Below are 22695 nucleotides of genomic sequence, written 5' to 3'. Positions count from 1 at the left end.
AGTTTCAGTGTCTTGTATGCTTCTTACTTTGCACACTTTCTCTCTGTATCTCCGTTTCTCTCTCTTCTTTCGTTGCTCTCTTTTCGGAGTTTCCTATACGCGAGGCAACGATATAAAAACAAAGGAACGAGAGATACGGCGACCAGGTAGCCAGTTGCTCTTCTGGTGTCTGACGCCTCTTTTCTGACGGCTGGTACGCATCGTTCTCTCTTTTTCTCTTTCTTCCTCTTTCTCTTCCTTCTCACCCTCTTCTGCTGGCGTTTGCTGCTGAACCGGCTTGTCCGAAGAAATCCCTGTGTCTTGTTCTCGCCACCGAGTTTCCAGCTCCCTGCTGCCTCGAGTTGTCGAACGCGCTTTGTTTTCTCGATTCCCTGGACCGTCCAATGCCAATAATGATCGAGGCTCACGAGGAGAAACGCCCTTTGTCTGCGCGAGAGACGCTTCCTCTTTCACCTCTCCTCCCTGCTGTCCATCCTTCTTGTTCTTGTCCGGCGCCTCCCTCTTCTCTCTTCTCTCTTCGTCGCGCGTCCTCGTTCCGCTCTTCTCTTCTCCGCCCTCTGGGGATTGTTCGCGCGTCTCCTCTCAAGGGGAGTCTCTTCAGAGTTCGAGCGCCTGTATCCCGTCTTCCCGGTCGACCTCGTTGCCGGTAGAACGGCTGCACGGTCTCTTCCCCCTGCATGCACTCGGGTGTAGCTCCTCAAGACGTTTTCCTGCCGTTTTCTCTGCTTCCTTCTTTCCTTCTTCTCCCTTCCGCATCTTTCGTTCTCCACAGGCTGCGTCCGTTCTATGAAGCGTCTGCATCTCGACTCTTCTCTCTGCCGCTTCCGTCTCCCCTGCATGCACTCGGGTCTCCACCTTCTGTAGTGCCGCCATGCAGCAGCTTCGTCGCTTGAATTTCTTCGACAGTCTGCTCGTGCAGCGTCCTTCGCAGGAGTCGAAAAAGGACTTCAGACCTCCGTCCTCTTCAGCTTTCTCTCACCCTCAATTGCAGCCCCATGGAGCGACGGCACAGCCTACAGGTGCTTTTCTTTTTCTCGTCACCCGCTCTGTTGATTTGTTACGTCTTTTCCCCTTCATCTCTTCACATCCTCCTTCCCTTGTTCTTCTCTCTCCTTCTCTCTCTCCTTCTCTCTCCTTCTCTCGCCTTCTCTTCTCTTTTCTGCGACATCCTTCTCCTCTGTTTTCTTCGTCCTCGTCTTCTGTGTCTCGCTCGTTCCTCCTTCCCTGCATGCACTGACTGCTGTTACCTTCTGACGCACACTCGCCTCTCTCTTCGCTCTCCACTCACATGCTTCCACTCCGTCTCCTTCGGCGCGCCTGTGTTTTTTGCACTCCAATTCGAGTTTCAAGTTCTCGCCTCTTCCCTCACCTCGAGAGTTACGGGATCAGGGTGTTTCAGAGCGCCTCCGGTGGTGGACTGGTGGATTGCCTGCTTCTCTTCTGCTTTCCATGTTTTTTTTCCAGGTCCTCCTCCCCTGTTGCCGCCAGACGTTGTCTGTGCAGCAGGGACGCCTTCTCAGCTCTGGATAGGCGACGCTCGAGGTCGCGCTCACATCTTCACTGACGAAAGATTTCTCTCGCCCATTGAAATTCCGGTCTTCTCTCGCGGATTCCTCTCCATGCATGCAGCTGCAGACGCCCACTGCATTGTCTGTGTGGGGTACGGAGACGAGCAAGGACGAAAGATCTGCTTCTCCGTCTTCTTTCTGCTCTCTTTTCCGACCCTCTGCCGAGAGCCTCTCGTTCCTCTCTTTGGCTGCAGCGACAGACCGTCGGAGTGAAGAGAGAGTCTAGTCTGTAGATCCGTTCATGAACATCGAAAGAGCGTTCAAGCCAGTTATAGTGCCGGCAGTCATAACGAGATGGACTTCTCTCGATGTCCTGATCTTCTTTGTATCTCTGCGTTTCACTCGTCAAAATACTCCTTTTGCCCTGATCGACCTCCAGAGATATCGCTTCTTTCTGTCGAGTTCTGTTTCCTTCTTTGTTCATTCGGCTTCTCATCGGCTTCACCTGTGATCTTGAAAACCGGACCTTGTATGATTCGTCCCTCTCGCTCTTCTTTATCCTTTTCTTCTCTCTGTCTCTCTTCTGCGTTCAGTCGTATCTCTCCCACTGGTCCCCCGCCCTCTTCGTTTCCCTGCTTTTTCTTCGTTTCCGTTGGTTTCCTTCCTTTCTGTCCCCTCCTCCCCTCGCTCGTTTTCTTCTCTTTCTATCCTTCTTCTCTCTCTTCCTTCTTTTTTCTCTCTTTTCTCTCTTTTCTCTCTCCCCTCTCTCCTCTCTCCTCTCCGCTCTTCCTGTCCGCTTGCCGCTTTCACGGTTCGTGGTTTGCCTGCCTCCTCTCTGCTCTTCAGTCGCGACAGCGTGGAGCCGGGCGCCTCTGCGTCTTCTCTGCCGCCGCGTACTGGGCAGCCGGCCTCTTCTGCGCATGCAGCGGAACGCGCGGTCTGGAAGTACAAGTCCTTCAGCACCCTCCAAGTTGACGCTCGTGGGCTCCCTGTGCTGCTCAGAGAGGCTACGCTCTTTGCCCGGGTCCCGGAGCAGGTGCTCACATGCAGCGACATCAACGGACCTTTCACGATGCTCGCGGTGAGAAAGACCGGACAGCGAGGCGAAGTCGACCACAAACAAATAAACATCTCACATGCAAGAGTCCTTCCCATGCAGCAACGCAACTGTGCACACGGCCAGTGATGCCTGTACGTGTACGTGCGTCTGTGTGTATCTGTGTATTATATATGCGCATGTACATACACATATATACATGTATACATATCTCCATATATACACATATACATCATATATACATATATAAATATATACATGTATACATATCTCCATATATACACATATACATCATATACATATATACATATATACATATCTACATATCTACATATATACACATATACACATATACATATATACATATATAAATATATACATATATATATATATATATACATATACACATATACATATATACACATATACATATATGCATATGAATATATTCGCGCATGCCACTGTTAAACTGCAGGCCCATTTGATATCTGCCTGAGTACACAAATCCCTATGCACAAATCGAGCTGTAGATGTCTTGCAGAGAGAGAAACTGTTGAGTTTGAGCAGAAGCGGAATGCCCGTTTGGATCTCTGCTTGCTTGTTCTAGGGTGGAACCGAAGCTGCAGGCGTCTGCCTCTTTCGCGGTGACCTTCTAAGGGAGAGGACTTGTCGGCTTCGATTCATCAAGTGAGAAGACAGAAAAACAGCGCCTGTTGATACCACACAGGCACGGTGAATAGAGAATCCCTACCCACATTTCCATGTAGAAACGGCGCATTTCTATATCTATATCTATCTATATATATATATTTATGTATATGCATACGTGTACAGATATGTATGCCGTTATATGTTTCTGTGCATATATATATATATATATATATGTATATATATATATATACGCATATGTATACATGTATATATATGTATATGTGTATTTTATGTGTGAATACAGACAACTCTGTGTTGGTACGAATGATGGGAAGACGGGAGATGGAGGGCGGGAGGAGAGGAGAATCGAATTGTTGCATTTGCCTCGTTTTCTGCAGAGAGAACGACCTTCCTGTGACAGCCGTCCGCTTCCTCGCGCCCTCAGCGAGCCGAGTTTCTGAGGAGAACGAGGACAGGAGATTTCACCTCCTTGTGGCGACTCCCCAAGGCATCGCAGTGCATGCAGTCCCAGGAAAGGGAGAGCCTGAGGTAGGCAAGGAGAAACGATTCTCTCGTCGCTCCGAAGCTGCCGGCAGAGGCAGCCTCGCGCATCAGCGACGCGGAGGCTGAGAAAGGGGGACCGAGGGAGAAGGCGAGGAGAACAGCGCAGGAAGAAAAGAAGGAGCAAGGCTGGAGAGCAGGGAGGAGATCGGGAAGAAACGAAAGGCGAAAGGGAGGGAGAAAGAGCCGACGGATGAAGGATACAGAGAAGCGAGAAGCAGGCGGGAGAAGGAGAGGAAAGGGAGAATGACGAGGAGCAGAGAAAGAAAAGGGAGAGAGGAAAGGTTCTCGCGTTCAATCCCAAAAAGACGACCTCCTGAAGAGGCAACCAGGGAACGACAGGAGACAGCGTGTGTACGGAAGAGACACAGACGAGAGCCACCCGGAGAGCGGTCAGTGCGTAGTGCGAGCGAGAGGCCTCTCCTTGAAGGCCGGGCACAGTGTCTGTCAGCAAACAGGAGTTTTGCTGGTCTTCGGTGCCCCCTCCCCCCCCCGAAAACCATGGCTTGTCAGGTAGCAGTCTCTTTCTTTGCATCCGAACTTCTCTGCTAAGTGCTGCGCTCCAAGCAACCGTGTGCGACACTGTCACACCCTAACGGAAATTCAGATCTGTGCTTCAAAGGCCCTGCAGAGGGGATAAAAGAATCGATGTCGACTTTTTCGAGTGCGAGCTTCTCCGTTCTTCGCTTCGACTTCTTCCTTTGATGCCTCTGTCCATTTCCTTCGTCTCGCCGCTGTTCTGCTGATCCCTTCGACTCCCTTTCCAGGTGACGTACAGGGATGACTTGGCTGGCCTGCCTTCCCCGCTTCTGACGGCCCAGCTGCTTTCGCCTAACCAAGCGGCTGTCCAGCAGGGTGAAGGCATTTTCTGTCTCGACGCCCGAGCAGGTTCGTGGACAACTCGACAGTTTCCGAGTCTCCTCTCTCCGCAGTCACTTTCTGTCGCCTGTCTCACTCTGGGGATAGGCCTTTGCCATGTGTCTCGCATCCGAGGTTGTGTCAACGAGTATCCATCGATACGCATTTTTCAGATACTCTTGTACAACCATCGGTATTCATTCAGTTAGAAAGACACGAGCACTATACATACATGTACACACACATATAAACATATATATATATATATATATATGTATGTATGTATGTATGTATGTATGGGCGTAGATGCGTGAATCTCTGCTTGTACACATACGTTTACATACGTTTGTTGTGCAGCGAGGATTCGCTGCTGTGTTTCGATTTTTTGTGGGCTTGAAGCGTTCTTTTCTCGCGGACATCTTCTCTCGGATGTGTGGTGGATCTGAGTCTGTTCCTGGTCCAAGTTGCGCCTGTTGCCGCTTGAAACGCTGCTGTCGACTTCTTCTCGGCTCTATACGCGTGTATCGCCAGTCCCGAAACCTTCTCGCCGTTTTTCGCCGCATGCACTTCTGTCGCGTGCGCGAAAGCAGTTTCAAGGGTGGCGGAGCTGTGCTCGCTCCAGCAGCCGAACGTCTCAGGAAGCAAAGGGAATGCCATGTCACTCGTCTCCACTCGTCTCCACGAATTGCAGCTCGCTGGCAAGCGGGGGGCAAGGACCGAGGCGCTCCAGCGCTTGGCTGGACATGCCCCCCCCCCTCCCGGGAGTTCCTCGCCGACTCCCAGACCGAGACGTTTCTCCATTTGTCTTCTGGGACGTTTCGCAGGGAATCTCTGGGCGCTGCCGGTCGACGGCTGCTGCATGCAATTGGCGTCGCACAAACACTACTTGATTTCTGTCTCAGCGTCAGCGGAGGAAACCTGTTCAGGTTCTCCGGTTTCTGCTCCCTCTCAGGCAAGTAGCGAAGGTCTGCGGAAAACGTGCAGAGGATTTTCAGAGGTGGACGTCGTTCGTCCTCGCGCGGTGGGTGGTCTCGCCTTGACTTCTCGGTTCGAGAGTTTCGTCTACAGCTTGCCCGGTTAGAAGAGCTTTGCAGTTTTGACGCCGTCTCTGGATGGAGGACATCATCGTGCCTTCGTCGTTCCAGTCTCGAATGGTGGCGCGGTAGTTTTTGTCCCTGCAGCGAGGCAGAGGGCCGCTGCAGCTGCGGCAAGCACACAAACCGATGCTTGCAACATAAGCGATCTTATACGCGTTTCTGTGCGCAGCAGTAGCGTCCAATTTGTAACCGAGGCACTGCGTTTCGTGGTGGATTCTCCTGTTGATTTCTTGACTGCGTGAGGCGTTGCTCTGAAAGCTGCTGATCGTCGCCTGGATGCGACCGAGCACCACGAGTGAAGGTTTTGGATCTGCTCTGTGAACTGCCGAAGCAGGCGAGCTTTCAGGTGCAGAGTTGCCTCGAGGCAGAACGCACAAAGTGGTTTGTGCGAGATCGAGGTGAAAACTCACCGTCTAGGTAGCTGGACGCGTTTCGCGTTTCCTGAACGTTCTTGATCACCATGCAAGTCTTGGGGTTCAACTTCACCAAAAGTGACTTTCGTGCGTTGTACATTCACAAAACAAGGCAGTCAGATTCCTTTTTGAATCGCGGCGGACGTACTTGCCAAGACATCCCCTTTCTCGAAGTGTGCATGCGTTTTTCTACATGCAGGCGTGCATGCAGACAGACGTCGACAGAACGAAAATTCGCGCTTGGTGCATTTCCGTGGTTGCTCTGTCTCAATTGGTGTTTTTTCTCTTCTCCAGGAATGTTTTCTGACGATTTTTCGTGCAAATCCCGACACCCGATTTGTCGCCTTCTGCTGCTCTTTTCCACGCGTCGCCCACATCGTGTCTGCCCTAGTACGCGCACGCAGAAGCCGAAGTTGAACGAAAAGAGGAGAAAGCGCCAGAAGAGGATGCAGGCGAGAGCAGAACGGAAGAAGAGCGCACAGAGGGGAGAGGCACACCGAGTAAAAGTGACGAACATGTAAAAAACGGTGAAGACAGAGGCCTGCTTGTTTCTTGGGAGGGACGAGGCAGCCTGCCAGTTCTCGGTTTACGGTTGGGCCTCATAACACTGTGAAAGATCTTTGTTTTCACTCAGGACTCCCTCTACGTCATTTGTCGCGACGACAGCGGGGGAAGCATCCTCTTTGAGTTGCGCGAGAAGGGCATTGGTGATCGCCTCAACATTCTTCTTCGGTAGGTCCTGTTTTCTCGAGCTGCTTATCCACGCCTTCTTTTGCAGACCTATACGCCTCTGCAGCTGGGTCGGCCGTGACCGTCGCGGAGACGACTGGTGTCTCTCGCGTTTCTGTTCTTCTGTCTTCACTGTGGCTCTGGTGGCTTCTGTCCTGTCTTCGCTGCAAAGCGTCTGCGAAGCCGCTGAACTCCGAATCGCCAGTGTCAACACACGACGCGTTTGCGACGCTGAATCTGCGTAAATCGAAACTGCAGCAAGACACAAACTCGCGTTCGCATGAACAGGCTTCTGTACGAACAACACACTCGTGGTTCATTCGCAAGGGAAGAGGTCCATTTACTCGTCCAAGTCGATCCAATGAAGGCGGTCAAGAGCATCTTGCACCGTCCAGGGTCGTCTGGAGACAGACATTTCTCCGTCGTGGGGTGGAGCCGCGAAACCTCGCCAGGAAGAGAATCGCTGAGTGCTCACGGTCACTTTTTCTCGAGTTTTCTCGGATGCGAGGCATGCGTTCTTTTCTTTTCTTTTATCCCTGCTTGACAGGAAGAGACTCTTCGACTGGGCCGCGGACATCGTCATCCAGGAGGGGCAGCCAAAGTCGACGCTCCAGGTGTGCTGTCGACACAATGTTGTGTGCACTCCGCATTCGCTCTGTTCGATATACCTGGGTCCTCGCTCTCCTGGTTTCTCATCGTTTGTCACCTTCAATTGACGGACCTTTTCCGCTTCCTCGAGCTTCTTGAAGTCTCCGTCGACAGCACGAAAAAAAACGTAACAACTGCCTACGTGTACAGAACGGTGTTTGTCTGTTTTGTGTCGGGTGCCAGCCTGTTGAGAATCTCGTTGTCTGCTTCCGGCCTTCATCTGCTGTTCCATTCTTCTCGCTTGGTGCATGTGACGCTGTCTACATGCGTGTGAGGCTGTATACACACATCGACATGCGTGGATGCCGAATTTTGTGTGTTTATGCTGTGCTGCTTTTCGTTGTTCCTTTCCGGGGTCTCTCGGTGTTCAGGAGGTGTATCGCGTCCACGCAGATTGGCTTTACGAGAAGCGCGCCTTAGACAAAGCCTTGCGAATGTACATCAAGACGATCGGTACGTCCTCTTCTGTCTGCCTTCCTCTGCTCTCTGTTTCTCTTTCATTTCGAATTTCTTCCTCTCTCTCCATTGTCGCGTGCTTCAGCTCTCTTTGTTGTCTCTTTCAGTCTCGCTGCGCTCTCTTCTTTCTCTCCTCTCGCACTTCTTCTGTCCCCAAGTCGGCCTCCTCTCATTGCAGTTTCTTCTGTGCCTGGTTCTTTCGTCTCCTTCCTTCTGTTGTTTCGTGTCTGCGACTCTCTCTCTCTCTCTGTGCATCACTTCAAGCGCCTGTCAGTGGCGAATTGAACGATTTCTCGTTGACTGCCCCCTCCCCCCCCCCCCCGCGATGACTTTCTTTCAGGTGCCCTCGAGCCATCCTACGTGATTGAGAAGTTCCTCCACTGCCAGCGGCTCTGGCTCCTCGCGCTGTACCTCCTTCATTTGCACCGCTGCGGGAGAGCTTCTCAGCAACACACTCTTCTGTTCTTCAAGTGCGCAGCCAAGCTGAAGGACGAAAACCTTTTCTCCGCTTTCCTCGATGACCCGTCTATAAGCCGAGACGCCATTCTCCCCGCCGCGATCCAAGAGTGTCGCGCGAACGGTGAGGACAAACCGAGAACGTCTGTTCACGACTTAGGTCGCCCTCTCTCGATGGAGGGATCTGGGCATGCAGGCATGAGCAGACAGCGGTGCTTCAGACGGTCACTGAGGGAAACGCTTCGGTACGCGAGTATCCGCACCATATGCGTTGGCACTCAAGAGGATGTTGTCATGTCGATGCGAGCCTGCATGCATCCACGTGGGCGGCGCATGCGCCTGTATTCAAGTAGAGTTGTCAGGAGTGTATATACATGTGTATTCACATACCTACACACGGGGGAACGCGCGTCCCTCTGTCGCGCCTGCGCCTCCGTGAGCGTGTGGAGGTGACAAAGTTCTAGTGCAGAATTGCATGCGTCCTCCCTGAAGCTTTTCTCCAGTTCTTTTCGATTTCAGTTTCCTCCCTCCTCCCTGCCGCGTTTTCAGGCTACCTGAAACTCGCGAGTCTCATCGCGCGCCGCCATGGCCACCACGATGAGTATGTCTCCATCTTTCTCACAGACTGTCGGTAAGCGACGAATTCAAAAATTCTACATGTGTGCACTGCACCGCATTTCTTCACCTTTCACACGAGACATAAATCAACAAACGACTGGCTCTAACTGACCTCGACATTTCCTGAGATGTACAGAAGTGTACATATATACATATATATATATATATATATATATATATATACCTATGCATCTGCCTACACACATACACACGCACATGTAAATATATATATATATATATTTAAATGATGGATTATATTGGCGGGGACAGACATGCAGGACCGCCTTTGCTCTCAGGGATTTTTGAGAGAACTGTTCGAGAGGAACGGACTGTTTTCTGTTGTTGCAGAAATTTCGATGAAGCTGTGGCCTACATGAAGGGACTGGACGCGCCATCAGTTTGCTCCCTGCTGCTGACTCACGGATACACTCTGTTGTCTCATAAGCCGCGAGAGACTCTCGCTCTGATAAAAAACATCATTTTCAACTATCAGACCAGGTACCGCGCACTTTGTAGCCCAACCAGCGCGTCTGCATGCGCCCACGCATCCAGTTTCATGCATGCACGTCACAGTGACGTATGCTCATCCATGGATACATGTGTGTGTGTACATACACGTGAATCTCTGTTTGCGAGTTTGTAGAACAGGTTTTCTCCAGGCGTCGTTTTCTTCGTCGCTTTACGTGAGCGCGTCTTTGTCCGCTTGTCAAGGAGACACTCATTGTCTGCGAACTTGTCTCTCGACTTTGTTGATCTTCGTCTGAGTCCACGTAGAGTTTGGGGAGTCTATCGTTTCGTGTGAATACACGGCCTACATGCATCGCAACAAACACAGTGCTCCCGCGGGTGTCGGCGTTGCCATGAATCATTGACTAAACGGCGTCTCTCTTTCAACTAAAACTCTTAAACTTTAACTCTAAATCTCCAGGTTTTCTCTGTCTGGGACGGAGAGCTGAGCGTCTGTCTTCCCTGGAAGCCTTTCAGTCCAAGTGTCATACAGAACGACAGTCCCAAGCCTGAAACGCATGCAGTCAACACCACACCGTGTATATCGCGTTCAGAAGTCGTCCTGCCATGGACGCTGTTGGCCATCCGGTCTTCTGTACCGCGGAGATCTTCATTGCTCTGTTGATCTTGTTCTGCTTCTGTAGCGCGGATATCTTTATTCCACTGTTTGTGGACAACGAAGCTTTGCTGCTCTACTTCTTCCTCTCCCTCTTGTACGGCGAGAGCTACGCGCGAGACTTTTTGAAGACGCAGAAGCAGTTTCTTTCGAGCCCAGAGAAGCAGGCTCTTTTGAACGCCTCCACATCTTCTTCGATTTGTGCATTTTCGGCTCTTCCGCCTGCTGAGCAATTCGCTGCATTGTACGACACTTTGGAGGACGCCGAGCGCGAGGGGGACGAGAAAAACCGGAAAGGAAATCGCGAGAAGGGAGAGCGAGAAAGGAGAGAAGAGAAACGAGAAGATCCAGAGAAAGGAGACAACTTGGAGACGCTCTCTCCTCACCTCTTTGGCAGCGTCTCCTTTGCGACTTTTCTCGAACTCCTTCTCCGTACGTGCTCAAAAAACAAAAAAGATCAGACTCTTATAGGCTAAAGTGTGAATTAAACGTTGGCGCGGGTCCATCAATACATAAATATGCACAGAGATATGTATGTATATATATATATATATATTTGTGTGTAATGTGCATGTATGCACATACATATATCTATACATACAAGCATATATACACACCTGTATACGTACATAAAAACGTACCTATACACGCAAATGCGTACATACATCTATGCCTATATGCATATACATATGTGTGTGAGTAAATGTCTAAGATCTCATGGTTGACGACTTGATGTCTTTCGGCACAGAAGGTCTTGGTCTGAGGCGAATGACGTCGAACTACGTCAATTTCTACATATACACTTGCTTCTTCGTCGATCTCTTCAGCAGCTGTTGCATGCACCGGATAACAGAGAAAGCGCAGAAGAAGCTTCTTCGGACGACAGACATTCTCTCATGGCCTCGGAGCTGCTCTGACGCGTGTCTGCCTGCCGTGGTGTGACTTTTGTCTTCGCTGCGCGTTTCTGCGTACCACTGCTGCCTTTCACTTATTTGCGACATGTGTGCAAGCGCTTGCCTGCTTTCTGGTCTCAGGCTTCCATAAGAAAGCGCATGCACCCGTCGACCAGCCGCGTGAGGCCGCAAGCTCGGCGAGTCCTGAGAGGGAAGTTGTGGGGCGCCCGAGAGACGAAGCGACTTGTGTCCGCAGAGACAGCGCTCTCGAGGGCAGCGCGAAAAGAGGGACAGGTGACGCAGTTGCGGAGACGGAAGCGAGACAAGAGGAGACTCGGAGGGAACGTGCAAAACAGAAACGAAGCTCTGCTGAGGCTCGTCAGTACGCCACTGCGATCATGAAATCCCTCAAAGAGAGGTCCATGGTACGCGCGAAACACAAACCAGGAGCAATTAGGTATCACAGTGGAACTGGAATTGGCTGCACACAGACCTTTTCAATATCTAAGCGAGTCGTCCAGCCTCGAAGTGTAGAGGCCGAAAATCTGGCAACGACGCGTGGGTGGATTCTTGCATGCTTCCCTTCGCACGTTTCCACCTGCTGTAGCAGTCGAGGTTCCTCGAGAGAGAAGAAGCGACGGAACGACGCGCGGGCACTCATGCAAGTTGTCGTGAGATAGCAAAACACAAGCGATGGGGTCCACGGAATTTTGCTTACCCCCATATATACGTATAGACATAAATACCTACATCTGTGTGCGTGTGTCCATCTGAAAATGTAGACATCGAAGATCTGTGTGTCAACATTGACGCGTAACCTTTTCTACCGAAACGTCTCTGCCTACATGAGGGTGACCCCAAACGCGCGTGGAGAGATTAAGGTGCAAGTACATACGTATATATGTGTATGTGTATACACTTGTGTATGCTTCTGCTGGAGAATCTGAGAAGTATGCATTTCGCGAGTCGTTTTTTGGTGAAGACACATGCATCAGCAATTCCTTTTGAACGAAGGACTCGTACGGGCACTCACTCGTTGACGCCCGTCTCTCCATGTGTGCATTTTACTGGCATCGAAGCATGCGCGTTCTTGCGTGATTCTGACGAGCCAGACTTGCGGGAAGTTCTACGCGTGGATCGATTGTGGAGTTTTCGCTGGTTTTCTCCGCAGGGCGAAGATGAACTTTTTACGTCCACACTGCTGACAACAATTTACGATTTTGAGGAAGGCCTGGAGCACGTGTGTGAGAAGCAAGAAAACTTCCAGCTTGCTCTGAGTCACTTTGCTGAAGAGGACGATGTCGCGCTCCTCTGGAAGTTCTGTCTTGCCAATACGTCGAAAAATCCCGCACTCTGGATTCAAGCGCTCGCCTTCCTTGCCTCGTAAGGCTTTGCTTTGCGTTGCAATCGAGGGGGAAACTGCGTGCACGCCTGGTCACTGAACTCGCTTCGTGCTCTCGACATGTCTTGCCGGTGCTGCGACGATGAAGTATCGAACTCCTGAGACGCTTTAGGCAGACAGGGAATCCAGTGCCCTTGTAAAAACCAAAGTCAAAATCGCCGTCGCTTCCCTCCAAACGGCGCACCATTACGCAGACGTCCTTGTCCATCCACACCGACTTCTGTACAGCCATATAACAATATATATATATTTATTTATTTACTTATTTATTTGTATATGCATGCATCAAAAGGGCACACGCGTATGTGTATGAATACGCCTGTGAGAAGAAGCGGGTGCATGCAGGTGTGGGCAAGTGCGGTTCCGGTTGGTGCAAAGGGCGGTTTTTTAAGCAGCGGTTTCTCGTGCTCTCGCAAGCGATGGTGGGGTGTGTCTCCCTGCTTCGGAACTTTGATGGCCGTCGCAATTTCTTTGTTCCTCGACAGCCGCGACAATACAGAGACGCAAATCCAGCAGATCCTCGCACAGATTGAGGTAGGTGCATCTTCAGCCGCGTGCACCAATCAATACATCTTTCAAGCGTAGAGATATGAATGCGTGAACAGATCGGAACAGGCATGCTTCGTGTATCTATATATATATATATATATATGGATCTGTGAGAATGTATCCATGTATTTCTACAGAGAGAGAGATAACCGTGTATATGTGTGCGTGTACATCCATCTGAAGATAGGTGTGCGTGGTTTTGTGTAGCGCTGCTTTCTCTCTGTATATGTATACATGTGTAACTGTATGATTAAATGTGTGTGACTGAAGCTGCAAAGGTTTTTGATTTTCTGTGCGTCATCGAGAGTTTTGTTTCCGGACTGCTGTGTCCGACTGTCGGCCTTTACTCTCAGCCCCTTCCCCCCTTCCCCCAAGTGTGTTTCTCTTTCGTTTTCGGTTGGCTGTACCCGCGCCGCAGCCTCACCTCCTTGTTTTGTCGATTATCTCTCTTTTTTCCGAATGGGTGTCTCTCTTTTTCGCATCCTTTCTCTCTGCAATCGGGGACTTTGCGGTCTCCGTTGGCGCCCTGTCTCTTCCCAGGCCCACCGGTTGTTTCCTCCCCTCGCCGTGCTGGACATTCTCCAGCAGGGGTCGCGAGTAACTCTTCGCGCTGTGAAGGTGAGGCACTTTTGCCGGCCTCCTAAAAAGAAACTCAAAAACGGCGAGCAGAAATCCCAGAGGAGAGGCGAGTTGTATTCCGTTTTAGAGATGCTTTCAGGCGGGAGGGAAACGCCAGCTTGTCTGGATCCGCAGAGGGTAACGCCTCTGCAGAGACACAAACAACAACCACCAAGCGAAATGGCGGTGAAGTACCGACGCGCGGTGCGAATATAGACGCACGAAGAGGACTCCGGCGCATGCGCATGCGCGAACAGTTCAAATCCGACACGCTCACACGCATGTGTACTCGTAGTTTCACACTTCTCTCTCTCGCGTTTGTCTTTTACTGGCAAGATACATCGTGCACGCGTGAGAAGCGAAAGAAAGTGGCGTCCTCACCTCTCGTTCTTCGTTTCTTGCGCCTCTGTTGCTACTTCAACTCTTGCATGCATACAGATACATGCATTCATGTATCTGTCCCTATATGCGTGAAACTACATATATATATATATATGTATGTATATGCATATTTATGTGTGGGTGGATGGGTGTAATTGAAGAGTGGACAATATGTTTGTGGAGTGACGTGCCCTTTGCGGAAAGTGATTGTGAATGTCGATGGTGGTTTTCAGGGGTATCTGATTCACTGCCTGGACAAACTGTCTCGGGAATTCGAAATCTCCTCCTCGCACTACCAGCAAGACGAGGCCGAGGTCGAGAGCATGAAGAAAGAAGTCCAGCGCCTCCAGACAAGTGGTAAAGCCGCCATTCGTCAAACATCGCATCTCTCCACCAAATGTTTTTATTGCCATATGCCTGCGTGCACAAGCACACCTTCTCTGGATGTTGTCACCATCTACTTCGATCAGCCTGTGCAAAGACATACGTCTGTGTAGATGTACATACGCTTGTATCTGTGCACCTACATCTGTCCACGCTGATGGATAGATGACCGCTTTTCCGCGTAAGATAAATAGATAGATAGAGGCAAAGTATAGACATATTTAGATAGGTGATCGGTAGATCCTGGATTGTCTGTGGCTTTCTGCATGAACAGCCTGCAATTGTTGGGTGAGTGAGAATGGTTCGACTTTATGCAGGTGTTTCTGCCCGTGGAACCGCCAGAATTTCTTTTGGACTCTGCGTTTTCAGGACAGATTTTCGACCGAACGCGCTGCGACGCATGCGGCAACGCGCTCGACCTCCCTTCAGTCCACTTTGCCTGCTGCCACTCTTTCCACCTCGTCTGTCTGGCCTCGGGGGAGACAGATCCAAGTTCGGCGAGAGAAATGGTCCCGGGTACCGTGGTGGGCCCAGGAAAGGCGCCAGAGTACAGCTGCCCTGTCTGTACACCGCAGGCTGATGCGAAGCGGGTGAGCCGCGAGAAAGAAGAGACAATCGAAGCAAATCGAGGAACTGACCGAACGCTGCTCTGAGCGAAACGTGACTCAGGGAGAAGCGCCTGAGGGACAAGGAGGCAGTGTTTCCCTGGCAGAGCGTCCCGCTGACCTCCTCACGTTTGTCGCTTTTCCCGGGGGTTCCTCATATGTCGGGTGCATATGTTTCCATCTGGCTTTGTGTTTCAGCTTCTGCTCGCCCAGAGAGAGGCTGACAGCGGGCGTGCCGACGACTTCTTCAAGTTTCTTCGTGGCTCTACGGACGGTTTTTCGTTCATCGCCTCGTACTTCGGCAAAGCTATGTTTCCGACTCTGCCGGCAGTGAGCAAGAAATCAGACGAACGCATCTGCGAGACCACAGAGAGAAAGACTGGAGTTGCAGCCGCTTCAACGGAGCCCTCAAACGCGTAACTTTTCGTCTGGTCTGAAGCCGCAGTGAACTAAGTGGTGTAAATGGCTCTCGAGAGAAGTCCAGCAAACTACGTGCACGCGGAGAAAATCAGAATCGAGGTGACCCGGGCGGTGGAATAATGCATGCGTTCAATATATATATATATATATGTATATATATATATATATATGTAGAGAGAGAGATGAGAGTGTGTCGGCATACAGTCGTGGAGGTAAAACAAAGAAACCATTGATCACGTGGAGAGTAGCACGCGAGAGGGGTAGACGCAGGAGGTCGCGTTTCGCGTCTCCACTGTCTTGCCTCGCAGATGCTATCGTGCTCTCTGTAGGCTAGCTTTGTTTTTTTCAGGTCTCGGGTACTACGGAAACGCGTGGTTTTCATGACAGAAGTAGTCGTCAATAGGGCGGTTGGGGGCGGTCCCATTTAGCTGTGACAGGTGCAATTCTTGAGTTTCTGCTGAAGGGATGTCGTGGACGTTTCCGCCTCCTCTTGCCGAGCCTGTGGCCGCGCACAGCGCAGGCATGACACCTCAGAGACTCTCGCATATGCTCACTTCTGGGTGTGTCGAGCACATCATCGTCGTGCACAATTTTGTTTTAAAAGGTTTCATATAAAGGACGTCTGAAGGGGTGGACCAGAAACTTTCACGCATGACGGTGCAACGATTGTTTTTCGGCGTGTCTTGGCTTTCTTTGCAGGACCTGTCAGGGGCCTACGCGTCTCCTCTGGCCTCATCGAATTCCTACGAACCTAGGCAAAGTCCCGCCTTCTCAAGTTCGCCTTTTTCTGGGCGACCTGGCGGGCCTCGGGGCCAAGAGGCCCCCTGGACCCCAGCGGGGAGCGGGCGCCTGGCAGACGACGGGATGAGGCAGTGGAACGCCCTTTCGCGGTCAAGTGGACAGAGCCGTGGAGGCGCGACTGGCGGCGCTGGAGGCAGCAGTAGGGCCGCACGGGGAGCGTCGAATCCCTTTGGGGTCTACGAAGACGGCGGGAAGTGTGTGGAGAGGGGACCGGGAGATCTGGGGTACAACCCGTTTCAGGCGTAGACTCAGGCCATGCACTATACGGGAACAACTGATTCGCGACCCTCTGCTGCAAGTATTTTCACAGCTTGTAAACGACTGTTGGCTTTTCGAATAGACACTGGGTACCACTACACTTGGTGCACTGTAGGTTTGAGACCTCTCGTTGGGTTCCAAACGCCGGCCTCCAGTCGCCGGGACGAAGAGACAGCAAGGCGCTGCAGAGGACCACTAGGGGGGTCGCGGGATGAGTCGAGTGACCCCGGAGGGATGCGCTTGTATCTCGCCCGTGCTCACGTTTCGTCGAGAAAAAGCGGTGGGATCAACACCACCGACACGGGGCAACAGCGGGAGAAAAGCATTTGTGCTTTGAGGTGTAACTACACCACACGAAGGAGTCGTCCTTAGTGTCACCTCGTCTCACTGGACGACACGAGCGGAGGTGCAGCAGAAGCCGTTGCATCCCAGTTCCCTCTGTACACTCAAGTTTTCAATTTTTTGTTTGCTGCAGTTCCTGAAGTTGACACCAGACATCAAGGTCGTCGGACCTCTCCACGTCTGAGTAGGATTTGAAAGTTCAGGCATAGACACACACAGAAATTTCTATTCGTGTGTGGACAGCGATAGGATCGATAGAGAGCCTAAACCGTAAACCCTAAAAGAAGCTGGTAAGGGCTCATGTCGGCGCACACTGCAGCCGAAGCGAGAACTTAAACTGCCCGTAGAAAAAGGATGATAGACACAGTGTTAGTCCGACGGAAACAACCAGGGAGGATGATAAGGGGAAGAGAACAAGGCCAAGCAAGAGGGAAGCCTGGAGTAGACTTTCTTGCTGCGAGTTTGTTGGTGCAGTCGCTGCGTCTTCAATGCCGTGCCTCCGCTGCAGACTCTACTCCCTGTGTTTTTCCACCCATGTCGGCTAACGCATTGTTTTGTAGCGTGCTTTACGCCTTTTTTTTGAAATGCCAAGAAAGTGGCTCCTGGGCTGTAGCAGTTCTGGCACCTCTCTGAATTCACATACGTGGAGTTATTTGCCAAGAATTGAAATTTCAACAAAACACACGCCAGATACGAGCGAGAATCGCCGCCACGGTGTCACATGGTAGTCGACCCAACTTTTCAGACAGGCTTGGCAGCACCAGCCAACAGTTCTCTATGTTTCCTAGTGGTCTTCACGTTTTTCTGCATATGTCACATGCAGCCCGCTAGGCGATCAGACAAGCCTGTTTTCAGGGTATCTCGAAAACAACTTTCCGTGACTGTTGCAAGTATATCCAACTTGAATTCAGCAGCTCTGTTGTTCTGGAGGAAGGCCTGCTTTGTTCTTTGAACATCGCGTGCGGCAAGGACTGAGTTTGCCGAAGAAATGGTTACTGTCCTGGAGGAAATGTGTGAGCCAATCGGACAGAGGTGAACAGTGTTTCCGTAAGGGGCGTTGCCAGTGCGCGACCTTTATTATCTTGTTCACACGCATTCTGTGTAAAAAGTTTCACACCGCCGGGAACCGCACAGTCTCTCGTTCCAGCAAGTGCGTCTGAGCAGCGAGTGTTAGGCGCGAAAGGGCGGATCGCTCGAACCGTTTTCGGGGCCTCACTCAGGCTCCAATTACACAAAAGCGCTTTTGCGCCCCGAAACGGAGCTCAGTAAATAAACGACACTGAAAAGGCGTGGAGGGCACGTGGATCTCGTCGGTAAGAAAGGAAGCGCTCGGCAAGGCCCGAACCCTGCCCAACACACGCAGCGACGAATGAGGACGACCTCACTGCGCTGCCGGAAGGAGCGACAAACGACGAGAATGACGCATTTCATACGTTGTCCCAGCGGTGTACAGTTGGAGTCTAAGAAACGAAGACAAGACAGAGAATGCGGTCATTTCCCTCCAGTGCTTCGGCCTTCTGCCGTCCTTCACAACGTAAAGCACCGTGCAGTTGCACAGCAGGGATTCTACAAAAAAACATGCCCTGTCCCTAAAAATTAGTTCCCTTTCTCAGTTGTAGCCATGTGTGTTGTGGGACGTCTCTGACTTGCTCAACATCCAAAACCGTTTTCTTTTAGGCGCTGATCTGTGCCTCTTCGCCCAATCCTACTCCGCTAGCGGCGCGGGCATCGGTCTGCGCTTGCTGAACCGTGTTCTCCTGCTGCACGAACTTCTCAGACAAATTGTTAATTAGAGGGCTCGTTGTGGAAGCCTGGATGTTGCCGGCAAGAATGTCGCTCATCATCGGAGCCGGAATACCCGTGACATCAGGGTCTGCCCAGCCTGTTGGCACGGACCCAAAGAAACGATCAAGGCCAGACACGTCGGTCGCCATCAAGCCGTCGGGAAGGGCCTTCACGAATTCGGGCACGCGAACGTTGGGCAAGGGGATGAATTGGTGGATTTCAATCGCATGCAGTTTGAAGGAAATGGGGTTGAGGTTGCCTGCAAACACGGCGGGTCTGCTGACGACGCCCTTGTACACCACAGAGGGCTCCAGGTTGGTAGCGGTATCATCCTTTCCGGCTTCTGAGAAAAAGAGAGAGATACAGAAAAGGGACAACTTGTGAAAACAAATCTGGAAGACACAGAACGGGGAAACGAAATAAGAAAGAGCAGGCGACAAAGAAGGAAGCCAGCGCTGTCAGTTCAGCGGCGCTTTCTCTGCCTTTTGCGCGCTCGTATCGATCGCAGGTTACACACAGTGAGCGAGTATACTGGTACCTGACGCCGAAGAAAACGTCTACGTGTTTTCGCCAGCTTCCACATGCTAGCCTTCATAGTCATTCGCGACCGTCAGTCCTTTCTGACACCAATGCGCTTTCCGTGGGCGTCTCCTCTACGGCTCTTTCTCAAGCATCACACGCTTACGTCCTTCAGCCTTGTGTGAGGGGGTACCCTGTTGGTGGAGCTGTTGGAAGTGGGCAGTGTAGTCAATAGCTTCTTGCTTCTTCTGCTCAGCCACCTTGCCGGTTTCCTCCTTCTTTCCAAAAAGCCAGTTCCAGAAGCTCTGTTTCTCCGACGCAGTGGGCTTTGCTTCTTCAGCTTCAGAACCGGAAGATGATCCACCGAAGGAGCTCGCGGGTTGCTCCACCTACACACGGAAAGAACCGAAAGACTCGGGAAATTGATCAGGCGACGCGGAAAGAAGTGAAAAGAGCAACAACTGTCTATCTACTACCTTTTACGAAAGAGGACACTTGCTGGGAACCCCGGAAAAACAGACTCTACTAGAAAACACCCACAGTCAAGGTTGCCGTGTTTTTGTGCACTGGGGAGCGTAGGCAACCTTTCTGTGGTCGGTCCACCCTTCGTACCTGCGGTGAGGGCATGGGAAAGACCGGTCCAGGGGCCAGCTGGATGTTAGGAAGCTGTCCCTCTGATGAATAGCCTGGGGCGTCGCCAATAAGTTGTCCTTGGGCGACGTAGTCAGCCGGAAGAACACCGTGGGCAGAGGGAATAGCCTCAGACTGCATTTGAACATCCGGAGACATGCTGTGGAATGCGCCACCGACAGTCACGAGAGGAGCGCTTGGTTGCGAGGCACCTGAAAAACAGAGAACCGAAGCAAACGCTTCTTTGGAGGCTATGAAGAAAGACTTGCTAGCGAGGGCACACGAAGGAGCATGTAAGGGTCTGTTTTGTGAACGCGGCTTCCATCACACATGCAGTCAAGTCAAGCAACGCACGCTTCCGTACAGTGCACGTTGGGTACGTCAAAGGGCCAGCATGGAAACCGAGCGTCAACAAGAAATGATTTCTTCTTGTCACGCCAGGACTATCAGGGATCCGGATCTCCCATCTCTCAGGGAATCCAACCTTATAGTTGCAAAATCCGTACAAAGAGAAGAAAACCAGAGAAACGAAGTTGTTTCTTTTGATAGTGTCGATGTTGGCATAGCGAAGCAAGAAGACGCTAGAAACTGAGTGGAGGATTCGCAGTCTCCTTACCGGCACCATCGGTTCCACGAACGTAAAGTCTGTCGGTAGTCACCACCTTGTGTGTGGCAGTTCCAGGGCAGCAGGCTGTCAAAGGAGAGCAGTAGGGCTGAACCACGCTGGGGTCCTCCTTGACGAAGCGCGTTTCTGGGTACGGCACGATGATGGGGGGGGGGCAGTCGAGTTCGACGTCGAACTTGGGAACGTATTTGTACACAGGCACGTCCTGGTACTGTTGCTTCCATTCGTACTGAACAACCTCGACCTCCTTCACGACTTCTGTCACCTTGGGGATGATCTTTTCCTTGACATCGACGACAACTTCTTTTTCAACGTAAGTGTCCTTGTACTCGATTTCCGGAACCTCAACCTCAATCACCTCTTGCTCGCCCTCGTACTTGGGCACCGGTCGCGGCACCTCGCGGACATCCCACTTTGGGACAAACTGAGGTGCGTAGCCCACCAGCACGGGCACCTCGACGTCTCTGAGAGTCCACACGAAGGGACAGCCGGAAAGAAATGGCGAACTGAGGAAAAGACTGCGGGGAATGAACGTAGCAGGGCCTCACACGGAAGAATCTGCCGCAAGCGGGCTGTATGCGGATCTAAAAACCAGGTTGAGCATTGCGTCATCGCTTGGCATGGACGTAGGTGACGCTCAAGACTTGCCGTGCGTTTCCACAGACAACTGCCTGATGGAGTATTTTTGACGAAGAACACTAGAATGAATCACTGCTCACCTGTCCACTAGTTTCTCGGTGTGCACAGCGACCTCCTTCTCCTGAAAAGCGATGTCCATTTTCGGCACCTCGTGCACGGCGCTCTGGTTGTAGACTTTTGGAATGATGGTGTCGTTGAGTTCCACAGTGGGGACCTCAATGTACTTGTCTCGCTTGTACACATCCTGGTACACGGGAACGGGGACGACGGGCTGGTCAGCTTGCAGGCGAACGTTCACCCTTTCGACTTCGGCATTTTCCGTTGTGCCGGTAATGAACATCGAGCCTCCCGCAGGAGACTGTGGCTGTTGAAACTGAGACATTGTGTGTGTGCGAAAAGGGAATCGAGGATAGCGTTAGGACGAGAACACGTGCCCACTCCTATTATCAGAGGTCCTGCGTGAGTAGGAAAAGCCACTGGAAGGTTTGTTTGGCGATTCCTGAACAACGAGCACCTGCAAGCATACACAGGCCACAGACACACTGACAGGCCTGATGGACATCAAGTACGTTAGATTTCTGCGGTCAGACGAAGAGGATCCCACCACCGAGTCCTGCCAAAAAAACTGTCGCTGGCAGCTGTGATGGAACTGTTTGTCGCGTCAGAAAAAAAAGTATAGCTCAATGCGCAAAAGCCCGTTTCTGCCTTCCCAAGGTTCCCGGGGTACACACGAACCTCGAGAATCGAAGCACAGCGAGCTTGCTCAACAGCGCGAAGTGCGCTTAACCCGAAGCGGCTGCGACACGGTACAGTTAAATGAAGCGTAAAAGACTAGTCAGGAAGGGAGTAAAAGAAGATGTGCCAAATCTGAAACTTAGCAGAAATCTTTCCGACAGCGGCGAAGAACCATTTCACAAGACGTTACCCTGTAGCTACAATGAGGTTGCGAGCCTACTTGAGCGCTGCCAAGCTTTGCCCTCTGACGGAGTGGACGGCGTGAGCTGCGCGCCAGGACGGCGGCACGAGCTGGGCAGTGCGGAAGAGGGGTTTTCGCAAAGAAAGAGCGCAGACAAAAGACCGTCGAAATCCCTGAAACGTTGGCAGAAGAGGTAGCGGCAATTGCAGGCAATTCCCTTGGAAGAAACACCGAACGAGGCCACGCTAACGCTGAGCGGAGTTTCTTTCTCGCGCTCGGGGTAGATCTGCCGTGCAAGCCGGACTACGTAAAATGACTCACGTCCTTGCACTAGGTTGGCTGCCTTGTCAGAGAGGCTCGATTACCTGACGGAAGAACAAAGCGAGCAACTCTGTGAATGCCAAGTACTGCGTGTCAGACAACAAAATTCCTGGACGTGGAAGAACTGTGTGGAAAAACAACTGGGAGAAAAGACCGAAAAAAGAGACCTCAAAAGTGCCAGGCTCTTGATACGAACAGGAAAATGTGATGACATGGCACAGGACTAGCGAACCAGCCGCAGCAAGGCACCACGCGCACGCGCGGGCCTGGCAAGTCGCGTGTCCGTGTCCATCCCAGGCGACCCGCGCTGGGACCTCTCTACAGAGTCGAACCTCGTGACAGCGATCGATCCAACTCGTCTGGTCCCGGTGTTCCTGCTTCGAGCTCGAGATAAGATGTCACTAGCAGGCCACCCCACGAATGCCCAATGGC

General features: G+C 51.6%; 2 protein-coding genes across 2 annotated transcripts; one reads left to right on the top strand and one right to left on the bottom strand.

Moving 5' to 3' along the window:
* Positions 1–871: 871 nt before the first annotated feature.
* Positions 872–17002, top strand: TGME49_230220 (hypothetical protein; the record flags this gene model as incomplete). The annotated part of the gene is made up of 23 exons (XM_018780251.1): positions 872–1019; positions 1465–1660; positions 2355–2589; positions 3173–3252; positions 3615–3765; positions 4545–4665; positions 5460–5587; positions 6440–6535; positions 6780–6877; positions 7422–7488; positions 7894–7975; positions 8319–8558; positions 8984–9065; positions 9401–9550; positions 10204–10607; positions 11210–11493; positions 12240–12451; positions 12956–13004; positions 13560–13637; positions 14252–14375; positions 14772–14992; positions 15206–15337; positions 16127–17002. The coding sequence occupies 23 exons, from the start codon at positions 872–874 to the stop codon at positions 16472–16474; spliced, it is 3726 nt and encodes a 1241-aa protein (XP_018636891.1). The 3' UTR covers positions 16475–17002.
* Positions 17003–17887: 885 nt separating this feature from the next.
* Positions 17888–22477, bottom strand: ALV12 (alveolin domain containing intermediate filament IMC10). The gene is made up of 6 exons (XM_002367901.1): positions 21982–22477; positions 21107–21540; positions 20379–20851; positions 19745–19974; positions 19299–19521; positions 17888–18956 (listed from the first exon to the last, which is right to left on the bottom strand). The coding sequence occupies exons 2-6, from the start codon at positions 21406–21408 to the stop codon at positions 18502–18504; spliced, it is 1683 nt and encodes a 560-aa protein (XP_002367942.1). The 5' UTR covers positions 21409–21540; positions 21982–22477; the 3' UTR covers positions 17888–18501.
* Between the last annotated feature and the right edge of the window lie 218 nt (positions 22478–22695).

The sequence above is a fragment of the Toxoplasma gondii genome, chromosome VIII (genome assembly GCF_000006565.2).
Source record: "Toxoplasma gondii ME49 chromosome VIII, whole genome shotgun sequence".
Lineage (NCBI taxonomy): Eukaryota > Apicomplexa > Conoidasida > Eucoccidiorida > Sarcocystidae > Toxoplasma > Toxoplasma gondii.
Note: the sequence above shows the minus strand (reverse complement) of the source record. Positions and strands in the feature narration are given on the sequence as shown.